Source organism: Monocercomonoides exilis (assembly GCF_001643675.1).
Source record: "Monocercomonoides exilis strain PA203 chromosome Unknown scaffold4-2303458, whole genome shotgun sequence".
Lineage (NCBI taxonomy): Eukaryota > Preaxostyla > Oxymonadida > Polymastigidae > Monocercomonoides > Monocercomonoides exilis.
This window is the reverse complement of record NW_027150549.1, coordinates 960,309-979,125: the sequence shown is the minus strand read 5'-3', so window position 1 is coordinate 979,125 and position 18,817 is coordinate 960,309. Positions and strand designations below refer to the sequence as shown.

At 33.7% G+C, this 18,817-nt stretch overlaps 5 protein-coding genes across 5 annotated transcripts; 4 read left to right on the top strand and 1 right to left on the bottom strand.

Moving 5' to 3' along the window:
• Positions 1–1,501: 1,501 nt before the first annotated feature.
• Positions 1,502–3,846, bottom strand: MONOS_4109 (Nicotinate phosphoribosyltransferase). Its single transcript, XM_067874155.1, has 4 exons — positions 3,720–3,846; positions 3,555–3,672; positions 2,533–3,489; positions 1,502–2,421 (listed from the first exon to the last, which is right to left on the bottom strand). Exons 1-4 carry the CDS (start codon positions 3,806–3,808, stop codon positions 1,912–1,914), a joined length of 1,674 nt encoding a protein of 557 aa, XP_067734693.1. The 5' UTR covers positions 3,809–3,846; the 3' UTR covers positions 1,502–1,911.
• Positions 3,847–5,547: 1,701 nt separating this feature from the next.
• MONOS_4110 (uncharacterized protein) lies at positions 5,548–10,547 on the top strand (the record flags this gene model as incomplete). The annotated part of the gene is made up of 3 exons (XM_067874157.1): positions 5,548–5,747; positions 5,995–6,440; positions 6,616–10,547. The coding sequence occupies 3 exons, from the start codon at positions 5,548–5,550 to the stop codon at positions 9,621–9,623; spliced, it is 3,654 nt and encodes a 1,217-aa protein (XP_067734692.1). The 3' UTR covers positions 9,624–10,547.
• MONOS_4111 (uncharacterized protein) lies at positions 10,176–12,714 on the top strand. Its single transcript, XM_067874158.1, has 3 exons — positions 10,176–10,374; positions 10,494–11,051; positions 11,138–12,714. Exons 1-3 carry the CDS (start codon positions 10,333–10,335, stop codon positions 12,101–12,103), a joined length of 1,566 nt encoding a protein of 521 aa, XP_067734691.1. The 5' UTR covers positions 10,176–10,332; the 3' UTR covers positions 12,104–12,714.
• A 514-nt stretch (positions 12,715–13,228) lies between these two features.
• On the top strand, positions 13,229–16,411 carry MONOS_4112 (uncharacterized protein; the record flags this gene model as incomplete). The annotated part of the gene is made up of 2 exons (XM_067874159.1): positions 13,229–13,337; positions 13,431–16,411. The coding sequence occupies 2 exons, from the start codon at positions 13,229–13,231 to the stop codon at positions 16,409–16,411; spliced, it is 3,090 nt and encodes a 1,029-aa protein (XP_067734690.1).
• A 350-nt stretch (positions 16,412–16,761) lies between these two features.
• On the top strand, positions 16,762–18,570 carry MONOS_4113 (Syntaxin of plants 7 (Syp7)). The gene is made up of 8 exons (XM_067874160.1): positions 16,762–16,973; positions 17,039–17,200; positions 17,251–17,309; positions 17,372–17,460; positions 17,531–17,682; positions 17,848–17,919; positions 17,995–18,102; positions 18,219–18,570. Exons 1-8 carry the CDS (start codon positions 16,782–16,784, stop codon positions 18,306–18,308), a joined length of 924 nt encoding a protein of 307 aa, XP_067734689.1. The 5' UTR covers positions 16,762–16,781; the 3' UTR covers positions 18,309–18,570.
• Positions 18,571–18,817: the final 247 nt, after the last annotated feature.

Sequence of the window (18,817 nt, the reverse complement as noted above, 5' to 3'; positions counted from 1 at the left end):
CCTTTTGTTTTATTTTCCAATAGAATGAAAATTTCATATTTCGATCAATTTTCTGTTCCCACTCACCAAATTTCGCTGTCATGAAAATAATAACATCGCGATGATTTCACTTTCATGACAGCGAAATTTGGTGAGTGGGAACAGAAAATTGATCGAAATATGACATTTTCATTCTATTGGAAAATAAAACAAAAGGAACTTTTCAAAAAAAAAAATAGCCATTTGATAATTGTTGAAATTTTTATTCAATAGGAACTTTTGTTAAGAAAATATTTTTTTTTTTTTTGGTGCAAGAAAATTTTGAATTTTTTTAATTTATAATCCGACTCACGAAATTTCACAAGTTTGGAAATAATAACAAATTCAAGCATTTTTTTTGATGGTGGTGAAATTTAGTGAGTCGGAATAAAATTTCGAAGAAAATTTTCAAAAATTTCTTCCACCAAAAAATCAAACAAATGGAACTTAACAAAAAAATTCCGACAACTGCAAGCATCAAAAGGAATGAAAGTTTATTTTGTCGCTTATTCAGAATCATAAATGAAATAAGTTGAATAAAAATAATCAGAGGAAATCCATTTTTAATTGGAAAGTTTTAAATTATATAGTTAGTGTTAATAATTGTGGACACTTTCAATAACTGTGGACAGTTGCAATTTCTCAACAACCGTTTATAGTTGCTTTTTGACAATTAACCCAATTATTCCTTCAATGAATGCTAACTTATAAGTCAAACAAAAATGATACAACTTACTCTGCAGAATTTTGAAAAAAACATTTTTAATTTTCGGAGAAATTTTGAGATTTTTATTTCATATAGTTTCTACGAAAATTAAAAATGTTTTTTTTTCAAAATTCTGTAGAGTAAGTGGGGGAAAATACGGACTTTCAAGCTTTTTTTGCACAAAGCAAGAAAAAATTGCTTCGCTCATAACTTTATTTCGCTTTCTCAGATTTTGAAATAAATCTGATTTTCAGATCCATAAACAGGCATCGTTGAAATTAAAACATAAAGTTTTCCAACATTTCACGAATGTCAAAAAATAGAACTATTTTTATAATGTTTTCTATTCGCAAAAAGTCAACGAAAAGTGCATAATTTTTCAATGAAAAAGCTTGAAGTTAAATATTTTGCCCCAAGTTGCTTCATTTCTGTATGTCTTATAAGTTCATATTAATTGAGGGAATAATTGGGTTAATTGTCAAAAAGAAACTATAAATGGTTGTTGAGAAAATGCAACTGTCCACAGTTATTGAAAGTGTCCACCATTATTAACACTAACTATATATCTATTTCATAAAACCTGTTTTTTGACAATTATCTTTTGTTCTTAGAATATTAGAAAAGAACAACAATATTTAATCTTTCACAAAAGATATGGAAATTGAAACATTTGATCCATCTTATTTTTTGATGATATTTCATGCACCATTTTCAACATGAAATCACTAAATAATTATTGAAGCTGTACCTTTACTATCTCAAATATTAAGCAGGGCAAAGCAAACTTGATAAAAAATATTCATGCTTTTCAGTTTTCCCCCAAAATATGAGGGCTTAAAAAAGCGATATGAGTTGGGAAAAAATGAAGGAGAAATAAAAGAAATAATAACTTCCATAAATATTTCTCATCTCTCCAAATGAATTTCTATTATAAAATCCAATGAATAACATAATACCTGTAGCATCAAGATAATTAAAAAAAGGAACCAGAAAATAAAACATCACACAGATTTTTCAAATCGCTACATTTAACATTAAAAAAAGATTAAAAAAAAAAACTTTTGAAACAAGCATGACATATTTCGATACTACAATTCATTTAAATATATCCAAAGATTACTAAGAATACTCACCTTAAAGAAAACTGAAATTTAAATATTACAGAATGAATACTTACAAAGCAAAAATTAGATATCCAAAACAGGAATTGGAGTGCATTCAAGAAGTAGCTGATGCATCATCGTGTAGAACTCATCGTCCAAAGAAACTTTGTACTTGGTTGGGCAGTGCTGCCTCAAATAGTCGCATCTTGTATTGTCCAGCTGGCGCATAACAAATGCTCTGATTTCTTCAACAGAAGGCAGAGATTTCAGCGGGCACTTTCCGTGGTCCCACACCAATTCGTGCAAGCATTCCACATGAGATGGCACAACAAAGCAACGCTTGCTCTCCTCAAATGGATGCCTGCACAAAACTCGTTCTCCTGCTTTGGGCACTTTGTGTGCTCCATCGTCTCCTGTCACCTGCGTCAACAGATCAAGCAGAGGCTTCTCATCTGCACCAAACAAACGGTAGCCGATCTTTCTTCCAGGAATTGTGGTTTTCGCCACCTCGTCACTCAGCTTGATACGTGGGAAATCTTCAAGTGACACTAATTTATAGACGCATCCCAAAGATGGTTGGCTTTGGCAAGTCACCTTTTCAAGAAGAATAGAAACAAAGGATTGATTCAAACGTATAAATAGAATAATTATTGAAAAAATAAATAAAAACGTAACACGATATTATAAAAGCTTATAAAACAATACCAAATTCGTTCCAATTCCAAAAATGTCAATTTCGTGCTTTTGTTCGTTAAGAGCATTAAGAGTTGTTTCATTGATATCGTTTGACGCAACAACTTTTGCAGATTTCAGTGGAGCGCATCCACTTATCTCTGCATAGCGTGCAAACAGCTTCTTTGCCTCTTTGCTGAGATACGCCAAATCACCGCTGTCGAGTCTGACTGATCCAGCTGGATATCCACACTCCACAAGTGCAATGGCCACGCAAATAAAGTTAAGTACTCCACTCTTCAATGTATTGTATGTATCAACAAGCGCGCAAAAAGCATCCGGGAAGGAAGAAGCATATGATATGAAAGCTGCTAACTCACCTTCTTGCGTACCGTCAATCTTCAATTGCGCTTTCTTTTCAAGAACCAATTTTTTTAAATCAACAAGTTCTTCACTTGAACTTGTCGAACTCGCAGTTGCATTTCTCTTTAAGAAAGCATTCTTCACATCATCTAATCCTTTGAATGACATGACAAAAGAGTGCGCATGCGTTCCGCTTAAAGGAAGTCCATACAACTGCCCTGCCAAAACATTTGATGTTTTGTCAAAACCACCCATAACCGCATAAAGTGATGCTGACATTCCTCCATCTGGACCTTGGGCTCTGCGGAGACCAAATTCAAGTAATGATTTATCCTTTCCTGCTGCCAATCTTATTCTTGAAGCGTTTGTTGCAACCAATGTCGGATATCCAACAATATTTAGAAGTGTGGTTTCCACAAGCTGCGCAACAGCAAGTGGACCCTCAACACGAAGAAGTGGTTCAGATGGAAAGCACATCGTTCCCTCTTTCATTGCTGTAACGGTCAATAAAGAAGCATCAATTGAGCGAACAAAATCGAAAAACTCTGGTTCTGCATGTGGAATGATTGTCTTTAAAAATTCAACATCGGATTCCTGGAATCGAAATCCATTCAAAAATTTAAGTACCTGCACAAATGACATTCAGAATCAAAATAAATTACAAAAAAAGGAAATATTATTATTTGTCAAACATTACTCAATCCAGCAAATATTGTGTATTCTCCTTGGAATGGGCATTTTCTGAAGAATAATTCAAATGATGCTTTTTTGAGATGAATTCCTCCCTTCCAATATGCGTAGCACATTGTTCTAAAAAGACAAATATTTCAGATACAAAGAATTGATTCTGTACATACAGTTGATAAGAATCGGTCATTAATGGAGAACGCAGAAAAGTACTATTAGGAAGGCCTAATTCAGGGTTTGCAAGTTTTGAAATTTCCATCAGTTAAACAAGGTTATTGAAGAATAATTGATCATATCCCAACATCGCACATCAGCACCCGTTATAAAATTCAACGAAAATGTTTTTCCTTTTTTTTTTAAATTATACTACGAATTCATTTGAAACGCAACAAAATCAACAAATTTACATGAATATATTAAAATAAACTCAAAATTAGTGGATAATAATACAAAGGAAGTGAATATGAATGAAATGAAAAAGAAAAAAATGAAATAGAATTTTGAGAAGTTAATAATTCAAAAATAAACTTAGTATTTTCACTTTAACCCCAGATTTTGCTTGTGTGCGTTGCGTCACTGACAGATGTTCGAAATGGCATCCACCACAGCGTGCGTAGTTTCTAATTGTAGCAACAACAGAAACATAGACACATGCACTCAACTGCAAGTATGTGGAATGTGTCTGAATTGTCTAAAAAAATGGTGCGAAAGTTTCTGCCAATTAAGTAAATGCAGAGAGCAATTGGCGCTTTTGTTCTTTTTCATTGTGAAGTTTTTAAAGCTGTTAGGCGGTTGAGCTGAAGCCGAAGAATATGAAATGTTGCTTCCCCTTAAATGATATTAACGCTTAAATCAACTATTTAATAAATTTCATTTTGGACTAAAATTGAAAATGCAAGAAATGTGGTAGATTTTTCTTGGATACCACCATTTTTGCTGTCTGATGGATTCTATTTTTCTTTTTCATTCAGCTCTGTCTGGTCGGTTTCTTCCAGTTTCACAATTTAAACCTTCAAAAACTTCATCCAACGCTTCATACTGTCAAAATTTCCCATCAAAGGACATTCTTCAATGCTATACAGGAATGCATAGTTGCATTGCGAAGTAACTTCTTCAACACTTTTCACTTGTTTGTTCAAGGATCTGCAATAACTCCGCAATCTGAGATTGCATTCAAACATATTTCATGCAATCCAACAGAGTTGTTCGGGTTAGCCAGAAGTGGAGCAGGGTCAAAGGGAACTTCTTTGAAGTCTTCAGAGATGGCTGAATTGAAGCACTGTGTGGAATATTGCTGCTTATGAACGAAGAATTGAGGCATTTTGGTATTTGATGTCTGTATCTTGATTAGGTGGGGATGAAATGAGTGCGATAGTTACAGAAACATTCGTGAAGAAGAATCACGAAGATTTTGTGGAATCTGAGACTGATGTTATGGAAAACGAAGAAAACGGAAGAAGATTAGCTGTATTTCAAAAAATTTTTGTGAGGATAACAGTATTTTTTTTGTTTGATTTAATGAATGATGAGAGAAATTAAAGATGATTTTTAATTTAGATTTTCATAATTATTTATTGTGCTATACGTCTTAATTTGATTAATTTCATTGAAAAAGTTTAAAGAAAGAAGATATCAAATTTGAAACTTTTTCATATTTGTGGATCACTTTTCAGTTGTAAAGATTCAATTTAATAGAGGGATTTTTATTTATAAACCATTGAGATTGTATATTTTATACTTAATTATTGATTAACTTAAAAATGTAACAATATGTGCAAAAATATTATTTTCTGAACAAATAATTATTACAACAATCTTTCTAAAACAACACATATAACAATAGAAAATGAAATAAATATATCATATACAAAGTTAATTCCTTTTGCCTTTTGGTATTCATTAAACAATTTTTTCTGTGAATAATTATCGTTTCTCGAAATTTTTTGCAACCTTAATTAATTTCAAGAAAAGTTATTTTCAATTTTAACTTGACGGCCGATGCAAAATGAGAGATGCCTGACAAAAGGCATAATTACCGACACAGGTACAGTAGTTGTTGAGATGGAAAGTGGTGAGATGGTGAGCATGAGTCCACTTGGAAGCCAAATGAAAGTTCGCCGAACGATTGGAGGACGAAGTACTGTTGAAGAGATAAGCACAGCGAGTCTAGCCAATACTGAAACCGATCTCGTTGCTAGGTATTGGAGAGGATTAAGTTTTAAGTTTTTCCAACTTTTTTTTTCTTTGTAAAAAAAATTTCATTATTTTTATTTTGCATCAACAAGAATTTGATACAAAAATGAGAATTCAAACAATATTTATTTTTTCAATTTTTGCATATTATTTGTTTTTGTTTTTTCCCCCTTACGCCTTATTCATCATATTTTTATTAAATTTTTTATCCAATTCAAACGATGCAATCATTGAAACCAAATGCCATTAAAGAGTCTTATCTTTTCGTAACATGTATTTTGAGCGACCATTTGTTGTGGACGAGTTTTCACCTTTGTGCGAAGGAGATTTATTCTTCGGAATTGCAGTTGAAGAATCTTTATGGCCTATAGGAATTGAAGATGTCACACAAGGAGCAGGTGCTGCATTAATAGATGGAACAGGAATCTTCCACCTGAAAAGTCTTTGCGGAACAGCGGAAATACGGGTACTACCAGGATTGAGGTATTTTGAAGTGGAATATGTTGTTCCTCGTGTTGGAGTCGAAGCTGTTGGCTCAGGAATTACGACTCAGAAACGCTCACTAAGATTGACACATTCGGATGTACCCGCTGATGATACACCATTGGGTCATGCTATTGTTGTACAACGGTATTGGATAGGACTTTTCCCTCCTCGATGGACTCATCCCTTACAACTTGCTCTTCTTCTTATTCGAGGTGTGTTTCACGCTCTTTTATGAACACAATTTTTGAACTTTTTAAAATTATACTGAAATGTTTGTGATTTTCTTTTTTTGCGTTTGGAACCCCATTCGAAATTCCTATTATTGAAATTTTTTTTTTCTTATATTGTTGGTTGATTCTCCAAATATGGATGAATTGATATTCTCAGGAATGCTATTTCCTCAAACATGGCTAAGCGAGGATTTCATTTGCATTGGATTACTTGAACAAAATAAATGGATGAAGGTTGCACACCCATTCAGTTCAGGAGCAGATGAATTCAGATACAGAAGTCACAGAGAAGAGGAATTTGGTGTTGCATGCGTGGAGGATGTGATGTGTGTTCGTGTGAAGCACGCTGGATGTGTGCGATGGAGCGACTGCAATGAAGAGTATCAGCAGCTGAGAAGAGCTGGAATGAGGAGCATATTTCGGAGAGAAACAGACCCTTTATTGTTACCAGACCCTCCGGCGCGTCTTTCTCATGACATTTGGGAAAATGATATTGAAGAGTCGCCAAGCACCACGGAACGATTTGGAGACCTTTCTGAAGCACATTCAGCTTCAACTGGATTTCATTCTTCTTCATCTTCAAATTCGCATCACGTAACGTTCCCATCTTCCTCTTTGTCAACTTCCTCTTCTCGTTCACCTTCTCAACAACAGGAATTCACATCATTAAATTTATCAGGAAGCAAGCTCACAAACCCCTCTTGCTTACCATTAAACGAATTACTCGCAACCACAAGAACATTTTCTGCACGGGGAAGGCGACTCAGTATGAGTGAACTGACTTCCCGTATGACAGATATATATACTGACAGAGAGGAGAAAAGAGGAAATGGAAAAGAAAGAGATGTCTCTTTCATATTTGGAGGCAGAAAAGTGCGCCTTCCTGGTCAGAGCGTTCCAGTGATCATATTCAGTCAGATAGAAGGTGAACTAATACTTCCTCTACAACAGTATAACTGGAGGGAATTCGGGAGAGACGAAGGAATTTCCTACAGCTTACTTGCAAGGAATGGGAATTGTGTCGAGTTAAAACAAAAAAGACGGGAAAAAGAAAACACACAATTGGAAAACCCCAAAAATTGGAATTCAAGTATTTTCTCAGCGACTGGAAGTGCAGCTTTGATTGGGATGACAAGAGAGGTGAATCCATCAGAGTATGATTTGGAGATGTACACTCCAATGAAAGTTTTTGAAATTGAGAAAGGAACAGAGGCTGCTTCTCCAACGCAAATAAACGAGCGCCTGCAAACCGGAAAAGAAAGATATGATTTGACAGAAAAAGAACAATCTTTCAGAATCGAAGGAGGGAACGTCTTTCGATATCGAGGCTCTGAAATACCACTGATTCCTAACAGGCTGTGGGAAGAGGAGTTATTTCTGTCGCCAAACTACAGAAATTCAGTGGATGAGCATCCACAAAGAAGTGCTAGTGTGAGTTTAGAGTCTTTAAAAAGATCTGATTCTGTGTCATTGGTAAATAAAGAAACAATGCCAACTCGAGCAGTTACGCAAACACCCACTCCAACACAGTTGATGTCTCAAACGCGAACATCTGAATGGATACTGAAGTCTAAAAACAGTTCCATAACAAACACTTTGGAAGCTAGCAATGTGCTTCAGCGAGTAGCAAAATGGATGATCGAGCACGTTTTGATGCAACAACGCCAATTGAAAGAGAGAGAACGTTTGCGGAGGGGAACGCAAGCAGGAAGAGAAGAGATGCTTCAAGAGATGTTCGCACTGCATCCTGAGCGGTTTGTGCTGGAGCAGAGCAGTGCTGGAGCAAAGACGATTGTTGGAGGCAGTACAAAGGAGGCGTTGGATGTAGCATCATTTGCATTGCTGGATCAAAGAAAGAGCAAGAATAACATTGACACGTTTTATAGAGCAGAGTTGACACAGAATATATTCCCAATTGAGAGAGTGGATGAAGGAGTAGGAAGATTTTCAATTGAATGCACAAGCTCACAAATTCCAGTTGAATCTATTTTGAAGTTGAACTTGGAGCAATCTCAAGACCATTTCACTTTGTTTGTTCCCTCTCCACCTTATTTGACATCAAATTCCTTTTCAGATAAAAGCTCCACTTTTCGTGAAAGTCGGATGGTGCAGCCTGTTGGAAGAGTTGATCCAATGCTATTTCCTTGTTGCATCTATAAGAATGAATCAGGAATCAGAGAAAACAAAGGAGGAATTTGGAGAAGAGTTGAAGAATCAATGAGAATGACTAATCGAATATTCTCAACCAAAAATGTTAAAGATTCTTCTTCAAAAGTTGGAGGAGAAGGAGAAAGGCAATGCATCTTTGCTTTGAGTGTTCGATGCTCTTTATTTTCTCTTCATTCTCTGAGGATGTCAGTGTCACATATTGTTTGGCCAGAAACAGGAGCACAACTTCGACAAGAGGCAAGGAGAAGACAGCTGGCGCTTCGCATTCTTGAAGAATGGGAGAAGAGACACGGAAATTCTGAAAGGAGGAAGAGAAAAGGAAGTAAAGAGAAGATACAACATGGAAGAGATGAAAGCCAAGAAGCCATGCCACATCTAAAAGAAGCAGATGAAGAAACTGAATTGGATGAAGAGGAAGAATTAGAAAGAAAAAAGATGGAGAGGAAAGCGGCTGAGATGTTCGTTAACAGTGTGGATTTTGAAGTGAGATTTCCAGACGGAGGAAGAAGAAGTGGATTTTTCGATCCGAAGATTGGGATTCTGTGCGCAGAAAAGGAGAACGGAATTTTCAAGGATAGGAGCGAGAAAGTCATTGAATCCAATATTGGAAGAAGGGGAAGTTTGAAAGAAAAGGGAAATCTTAATAGCGAAAAGGAAGAAGAAGAAGAAAATGATGACGAAGATGAGAAAAAAACAAATGAACTTTCAAAAAAAGAAGAGCAGATAATCTTAGGGCTGATTGAACTTGGGTGTGTTGCATGTTGGAGAGAGGAGTGGATTCATGACAGAGAACAGGCAGCAAAAGAGCAAGCAATTACACAAGCGGCAGAGGACGAGAAAGTGGCAGAGCTGGTGAGAGAAGCAGAGGAGGAGCTGTGGAGAGCGAACTCACTTCTGGAGACACACAGGATTGTAAATGGTTGCGATGAAGAAGTAACAAAAGAAGAAACAAAAGAGGAAACAAAAGAAGAAACTGAAGAAAGTGGAAAGGGATGAGAATGATATAAGACAAAGCAGTGAAGAAGATATTTTCGACATCAAAGAAGAATTTACAGAAAAAGCTTTTAGGAAGAAGCCATGCTGAGCGGAGAAAAGTGTTATGAAAAGAGAGTTAGCAATGCAAATGATAGCTATGATGCTTTTGAATATAAAAGATGAGAGTCACGCAAAAGAAAGGAAGAAAGGAACAAAAATGCAAGAAACAAAAGTGAAGATGATATGAGAGAAATAACATTTTTAAACAATTCGATCATGAGATAAAATCAAAGCATTGAAAATAATAAAAGACTAAGCACTAGATGATATGAAAGAAAATACAAAAAAGAGAATATTTGAAAAACAAGGGAAAATAAGCAAGAGATCGAATATTGAAAGTTAAAATAATAAATTGTCCGATTACGAACAATGAGAATATCGAAGATCAAAAAGCAAAAATTTTAAAATGGACCAACAATAAATAATAATTGATGATAGAAAAAAAAATTAAAAAATTTTTTAGATGGAGTTCTTTATGTAACATATTTTATTATGGGGGCAGATCATTCGTTGAAAAATTAACTGGAAATGCTTACACTGAAGCTCCATTTTTCAACCATTTTTATAATAGCTTTCCTAAAATGCTTTTCATTTTCTTTGTCAACGAAAAATAGGTTCATCCAACTTCTTGAAGACGAATCAACAGAAAAATTAACACAACCAATTTTTAATGAAGAGTTCAATCTTGAAAATAAATATTCACCAAATTCAAGTTTATTAATTTCTTTTCAACTCCATCCACCAGCTCATACTTCTATTAATCGTCTATTCATTTCAAAAATTTCATTTTTATCATCTATTAATAATTCCATTTCACACTTCGCTTTTGAGTTATTATCATTTATACATAACAAACTTTTGATTTACAAAAACTTTTCACGCCATAACATTAATCAAACACCATTTCATTCCAATTCTATTGATAATTATAATTCTCTTTTATGTGATTCCTTATCGAATCTCAAAAGCAGTAAATCGATTCAAAAGGAATTGATACACCAAACTAATATTAAAAGTTGTGCTTCCCCACTTCAATCAGCATATGTTTTCTCAAGACTCCGATTTTCTATTCCTGAAATCATTTCACAACCTCAGACATCATCTTCCGATTCACTGAGCTTCCATTTGAAAGATAATTTAGCAGCTACAAATCCAAGTTTTGTAGATGATTTTCTTTCTGTGTTGCCTCCACACGGATATGCTACATTCATGACGCTTTTTGTTTTTATGCTATTTGTGTTAATAACGAGCTTTGTTGTTGCGTGCGCATGTGCATGCAAGGCATACCGAATAAGGAAAAGAAAAAAGTACAAAGAGGAAGTGAAGCGAAGAAAACTTCTCGATAAAATGAAGCTTGGAGGGCTCGATGATAAGGGAAATGAAAAGGAGGTTTGTTTGAATTGAAAAAAGCCTTAACTATAAAAAGAATTTTTTTTCGTATTCACTATTTAATTTATATATTTCATCAACAAAAGAACTTACAAGACATTAAACGAAAAGAGTTAAAAGCCCAGAAGCTTGCAGAAGCCGAAGAAGCTATCGCAAATAAGAAGGACGAGAACACAGAAGAAGAAGGAGTGGAAATCGAATACAACTTAGATGACTCAAAATTCACTTCTTTCAAAGCAGTTAGCGATGATATTGAAGTTGACGACTCTCTTCTCTTTGATGACCTCATTCCATTGTCTTCCTCTTTTTCTACTTCTTCGCCATCGCTCTCATTTTCCTCTTCTGATAACACTCCTTTTAATCCATCTTCAATCCCTTTTTATCCTACTTCATCCACATTCAAACTTAACGAGCAATCAACAACTTCTGTCGAGATGCTGCCATACCAGCCAACACCTTCGAATATTCCCGCGTCAATTCCAACATCTTCATTGTCCTCATCTTCTTCACAACAACCGTTTGAAGAAGATACTTCACTTCAGAATAAATCAGATGCCTGTTCATCGTCTCTGGATGAACCAACACTTCCAAAACAGAACATTTCAAATCAATTTCGAACGATTTCCTTCGGCATTATTCCAACAAACTCAACACGTCCTCAAGGCACGCTTCCTGGATTTGCGCCAAACAATTTATTAGACAAATTAAAAGAAGAAGAAAACGAAGAAGAAAATAGAGAAAGAGCCAAAGAATGGAAGGAAGAGCTGATTGACTGCGATGAGGAAGTTGATTTGCTGGACTTTTCAGAACCACCAGAAGATATTTGCGAGGCGACTCCGACGATAAACGAAGATTTTGAGTGGGTTGACGAGTTATGTGTGCCAATGGTAGAAGATAGCACAAAAGATGGAACTTCTTCATCATCGTCTCCCTCTTTGAATGCGAATAACTTGGAAGAAATGGAAGAAATGAAGAAGTTAGCTGCAAATAAAAAGTCAAAAGGAGGGAAAAATCAGAAAAAGAATAAAAGGCATCATAAGCATAGAGCTTGAAGAAATACTGTTTTTTTATTAATGACTTGTGATTTACAGTTATATAATGATTATTAAGTTTGCTATTAAAAATTTATCTTTTTTTACCAAATTAGTTTACTTTATTGGGTTAAAAAAATCTTCTCTATTCTTTTGTTGATTTTGTTTTTGTTGACCAATCTTTTAATGTTTGTATAAATTCCTTTTCTTCTTCTTTTATTTATTTGTTTAATGAATTATATTATTTTGAAAGGAGCGATTGAAATGCATCTCCTTTTTTAGAATTCATTTCATGTTTCTTTGTGTGAAATTGATTTCGTGGATGTTTTATTTTTCTTTCATGTGTATTTTTTTGATAAATCCAGATATTTGTGTGTTTCTATAGTTTTAACATTTGATATTAATTTTTGAATATCCTTTTTTAGAGGTCATAACATTGATCTCTAATTCTTTTTGAATATCAGTTTCTTTGAATGCTGATGCTTAAAATTTAACATCAACTAATTTTAAAATTTATAACATTTGAAATATTGAAATTATCTTGATTATTCATTTGTTCTAAATTACTCATTGATTCGTTTTACACATCCATTTGTTTCATCACCAAAACTTTTGCTGAAGTTATGTAGTTTGAATTTGTGATCAATAACATTTTCTACGATTGAAATTATCCAAGAAATTATTTGGAGAAAATGAAGGTTAATCAATCAAACATTTTTTAAAGTACTATCCTAATTCAACGTTTTGTTCAAAAGTTCTATTGCGAATCAAATTCAATTCTAACCATAATAAATATTTTCATTCTGGAAAATGAATATTCTGTGAGTTTGGCTGTTTAGTTTTATATCATTAATCATTCTTGGTACCATTCCAAGATGAGTATGGAATGCCGCCAAATTTCACCTTTAATTAAAGAAGTATGCTTGAACATTTAGATTTTTTCCTAAAAGTTCTGTCACAAGTTTTTATCAATTGCTATTGCGTTGTGCCCGAAAGCAGAACCAGAAGACACTCCTATTATACGTTTGAATATTGAAGGACGAGATGTCCTTTGGAAAGGCAGCACTCATATCCTTGCCATCTCATGTTTGATTTGCTTTTTTCCAAATACCTTATAGTTTTAAAGTGAGCGAAACATGTCTTGCTATGAATTCATTAAACATAGAAAAATATATTATAAAAAGCGAAGAAATCAAGGATGCATTGCTATTTGCTCAGAATTCTATTGGAAGTTACTTATCCATTGTCACAACAGGTTTTCGTTTTTTTTTTTCATTTTTGAAATTTTACATACATTTATTCTAATTTTTTACAAATAATTTTGCATGATCTTTTATCGATTTTAAAGAAAATGGTATCATAACAGAGTTTCAGATAAGGATGATTGCAGAAACCAATGAAACTTCAATTGAACAGCACGAATCTGCTTGCCCCATGACAAATGTTAACGGTTGGAAAATGCATCTTGAAATTCCCGGAGAAATTATCTCATCTGTTGCTTCAGAGCTTACAGATTTCGTTTCTATTCTAACCGTATGCAATCCTCAAGTTACAATAAAATTCTGTACCAATTGTCAAGCATTTTTTGACGAAACTGAATTACAACGAGAAGAAAAAGAAGAAACGGATTATTTTCAACAAAGCGTTACGACAACTTTATTTGAAAGCGAAAGTGAATCTTCATTTCCATTGTTTTGTGGCAATATTTCAGCAACTTTTCTTATCGGAGAGAGAAAGTTGGACGATATGTTAGCTGGAGACGTTGTTGGATTTTGCAGCGATCCATTTGTTTTTGTATATAGCTCTTCTGATGTTGAAGAAATTCTTAGCTCATCTTCAAAAATTGGAAAAATTACAGCATCATCTTCACTTTCTTCGGAAAATACATTCTGTATTGGGAAATCTGTTGTTCAAGCAGGGATCATTTTAAATAGCAAGAGAAGTAATGATTGGGACGGTACTTGCGTTTCATTCAGTTCAGAACTTGATTCGGTCGAAAATAACTTTACTGAACCGCTAAATTCAACACAACTACCATCAGATTCGTTTTGTTTTCCATTTTCAGAAAGTTTGGATGAAAAGTTACAACATCTGACCGGAAAATTCGATTTAGAGGAGATGAACGCTTTGAATGTAGAAACAAAAATATCCGATAGCAGTTTGACTCCATCTCCATCTATTTCTCCAACATCGCCTTCTTCATTCGATGATTCATCACAAACAAAAGCGAAATTGTTCTTTTTTCCTTATGTAAATGGAATAAATCTTTTTCAATATGCAGCTCGGTCTGACCCACAAGAAGCAAAGACATCTTCTGAAACATTTAGCAAGGGTAGCATCTCATCTTTCTTTTCTTCATCATTCACACCACTTTCTCTTGTCACTCTTCTCATTTCACCAATTCTTAATTTCACACGCACTTCCTCTCTGTGTAATGAATGTGGAGTTTATGTTGAAAATGCCACAATCGAAGAAGTGAAGAAGTTTTTGAGCAACACTCTTCTTGGATGCCATGAAGCCTTTCTTGGCATGTGCATTCCTCTGAGGCAAAAGATATTTGATAACACATCATCAAAATATCAGCAACGAACATCAAACGCAAAGCCAAATAAAAAATCTGCTTACAATCAGTCAATGTTTTCTTATTCACCAGTTTCATCAGACGTCAACAACAAAGAATCAATTTCAAGAGACGAAACAATTCTCCCACTGAAAGAAAGTGAACTTGAAGAATTGACAATGCTTGAAACAAATTGTTCTGAAACTTATCTTTCAATGGATGGTGCATCCTTACCAAACACTTCAACCTTTCTTCCAACAAGCTACAGTGCAAATATGTCTTCATTGATTAATCAATCAACACAACGTTTGTCTCCATCTCCTTCATCTTCATCTTCATTTTCATCTTCTTCATCAATTAATTGTTGTGTGATTGACCAGAGCAATGGACTTCAGGATTTGGTCTTGGTTGTTAACGTTTTGATTCAACCAAACAAAATCGAAACAAACTCTTCCTCTTTCACTGTTCAATCATCAGAGAAATCATTTTCTCAAAACAGCTCCAGGCATTCAACAACATCGCCTTTTTCTCCTTTTCCCGACTTTAATGAATATTTGCCTACAGCTTTGGACTTGCCTACTCCACAAGATGCGCAACCAACAACTCTTCGTTGGCTTCTTCTTTCGACTGTTGTGCCTAATCTTTTCCAACAATGCCTTCTTTCTTTAAAAAATAGGCATCCACAAATATTTTTATCTGATGCGGAGCGAACTTGTGAAGAAGAGAAAAAAGAAATTGTTCCACGTTTTGCGGAAGCACTGTGGCAAATAGTTTGGAAGGATGCCAATGATGAGGAAGTTAAAAAGAGATCTGAAGATCTTCTAAACAACGTAATGGTTTCGCTTAAGAGGGAAGAAGAAGAAGAAGAAGAAGAAAAGATTTTCAAAGAATACTCATGCGGTGAAGAAAATGAGGAGAAAGAAGAAAGACTTTTCTCTGAAGATGAAATTGAGAAAGATAACGATTCTCAGGCTTTATTATTGAAGAATAGTGATACAACAGAGGAGAATAGCGATATAGTTTTATCAACACTTATAGCGTTACTTAATCAAATATGCGTTAATAAATGCAACGAGAAACTGAAGAAACAAAGAGAAAAAGAAGAAAGGAAGGAAGAGAGAATAACAGCAAAACGATTGCGAATGGCTCAACAGTTCGAGAAAAAACAGAAAAAAATGGAAGAAAAAGAAGAAAAAGAAAAAGAAAGAGAATTAAGGCAGGAAATGAAAAGAAAACTACGAAGAGAGAAAAGGCAAGAACGTTTAAGAAAAGCAAAAGAGAAAAAGAAGTGGAACGAAATATGTCCATTGCTTCTCGAATGTAATAAAATCGAAAATGTTCAAGAAGAAGAAGAAGAAAAAGAAAAAGATACAAACATTTCAACTTCTCAGTTGAATTCTCCTCTGCTTTATTATAACCAGAAAAGCAACAGCCGATCATATTCAATAGAACAGAATTCAGATGACGAGGCAGAAGAGAAAGACGAAAGAAGGCTTATACACAAACAGCAAAAGCAAAAACAGTTATTACAGTTAGATGAGTCAAAATTACCACAATCCGACTTATCACAAAAAGGAGAAGCAAAAATTATGAACGAGAGTGACTCAGATTCTACTGGTGCTTTATTGTCTGATGATGAAACCAATCTTAGTGATGAACAGGAAAGTGGAGGAATTTTTGATGATTTTATGCCATTTTTGAGGGATGAACAGTTTTCTGGCACACTTCCGGCTTCACTGCTGAATCCTTTGTCTTTTCAAAATGCTTGAAACTTAAAAAAGGATTGAGAAAGAATAATTCATTTTATTTGGAAAATAAAAGTATTTCTCCAAACAAAGCTTGACAACAATGCACTTATAATCACAATACATATTGACCAATAATAAACATCAATTTTGAAACTATGTTACATTAGCTTAACGAAAATGCTGTAATTTATTTATTTATCATCATGAATTTTTTATCTTAAATATGATTTTTGGTAAAAACACTGAAATAAAAACTATTTTTAACAATCAAACATACAGCTGAAACGATAGGGTTTGCTATTGCTCGAAATACTATTGGAAAATGAAAGTGTTTCATTTTCTCCAAAATTACAGATAATATTTTATTAAGGGAAAGTATTTGATCAATAAGATGTCTTCCAACGGTGTTGCTGGAGGGAGTGCGCAATTAAAAAAGGCGATAAGAGAACTGGATAACATGGAACGTCGCCTTAATTATGTTGTTGAAAAATGTCTTTCCCCAGAAGAATTGGAAAAAAGAAGAAATGATCGATTTGGAACTGAAAGGAAACGTCTTCTTTCTTTGCTAACGCGCGTTAGAGAGGTTTTCAGTTATAAATCGTTTTTTGCAAACCTGTATTATTAATATTGAATAATTATTCTTTAAAGGACTTGATTCAACGCGATAAAATAGTTGCAAAGCAAGGCAAAAATGCTGATTCAATTCAACTTAACGCAAGATGCAGAAGAGACTTAGCAGATGCCCAAGATATGTTAAAGTATCTTGAAAAGGATGTTAGCAATACAGAAAAAAAATTTGGCGATTCAAAGGTTTGATCTTAATGGCTTTCGTAAACAGATGTTTCAATTTTTAACTTTAGGATCCAAAAAAGAAGAAACTTCTGGCACAGAAACAGGCAGGACTTGATAATGCAAGAGAGTATCTTTCATTTTTGCATCTTAGTATATTTTCAAAATAATTATTTCTTAATTTCTTTATAGTTTTTATCAAATATGCCAAGAATTGTTTGATGCAGGTTCAGGAGAAGGGGCAAGTACATCGCGATCAGAACTTATGCGGGGCATTGAAAGTATTGTCTTTTCAATGATTCTTTCAAATTTATGTCACACACTTTAAACTTTTTTTTTCAATGATTTTAGTGACTCAAATGCCATCATCGTCTTCATCATCTTCTTCTATATCCACAAAGGGCGGAATTCATATTGATCCAAATAATTTTACTGCAGTTTCTCAAGAGCCAAGTGCATATGAGGATCAATGGCAGCAGCTGCTCCAGAGAGAGGAAGAAATTGTGTGTTAATGAAGAAACTTGAAGTCGATGTAGCTTTCTATTAAAAAAATTTTTTTTGAAGATTTTCTGAGATTTTTCTATTTATTGAGTCATTTATGCTTTCTTTTTACATTTCTTTTCTTTTTTATGAATATATTATTGAAACAAATAATTAATGATTCTTAGGAGGACCAATATCTCGAAGTGATTGAAGGCAACATTTCTGTGCTCAAAGAGCTTGCGACTGCAATGGGAGATGTGTGTATTTTATTTATAAAACCATTTGAGAATTGAATTTCAATTTTTCTTTTAAAAATCTATAATTTTGAATAGGAATTGGACAAGCAAGATGTTATGCTTGACTCCTTGGATGACCACATGTCGAAGACAAACAGCAAGATTGAACAGATGAACAAAACTGCAGATAAAGTTCAGTCTGTTGTGTGTTTTAACTTATTTTTGCTTTTTTTTTTAAAAAATTTAATAATTCGTGATTATTACGTTAATGATTATATATTTATTCAAACAATTGTGCATTCTTCTTTCTGTTCATTCAGGCTAATCAAAGTAACAGATGCTTGTATATCGTTATAATCGTGATCATCATCATCATTGTTGGATTTCTGCTTATTCAATTTGTGTTTTAGGAGAGTTAATACACTTTTATGATCTTTATTAAACGCTTCCGTTTATTTCCAAAATATTCTTTTTGTTGATAATATATCCATTTCATTCTTAAATCAGATGTTTATAAGTTACAAATTTGAATTTTACTTTTTTTGAGCCATTTTTATGTATATTTTTAAATTTTCATTCCACATCATTAATCCAATTATTATTTTAAATTTTTATCAAATTTTATTTCTCAAATTTGATATTTTTATGGAAAATAAATAGCTTTTCTCTCAAAATTTTATCGAAAAAGAGAATTCTTATCATGAAAAGAAAGAATCTAATTTATGATAGTCTTCAAAAAATAGAATTCTCAATTTATCAAATATATTATTTGAATTTTCGTTTACTAAATCAAAAAAAAAGCAATGGAAAAAAATATTATTTGAAGAATTAATCATTTCATTTTTGAATTATGATTTATACCTTTCAAATTCATGTTTGAGGCTCTCAATAAAAAGAAATTGATGATAAACCTAAGTGC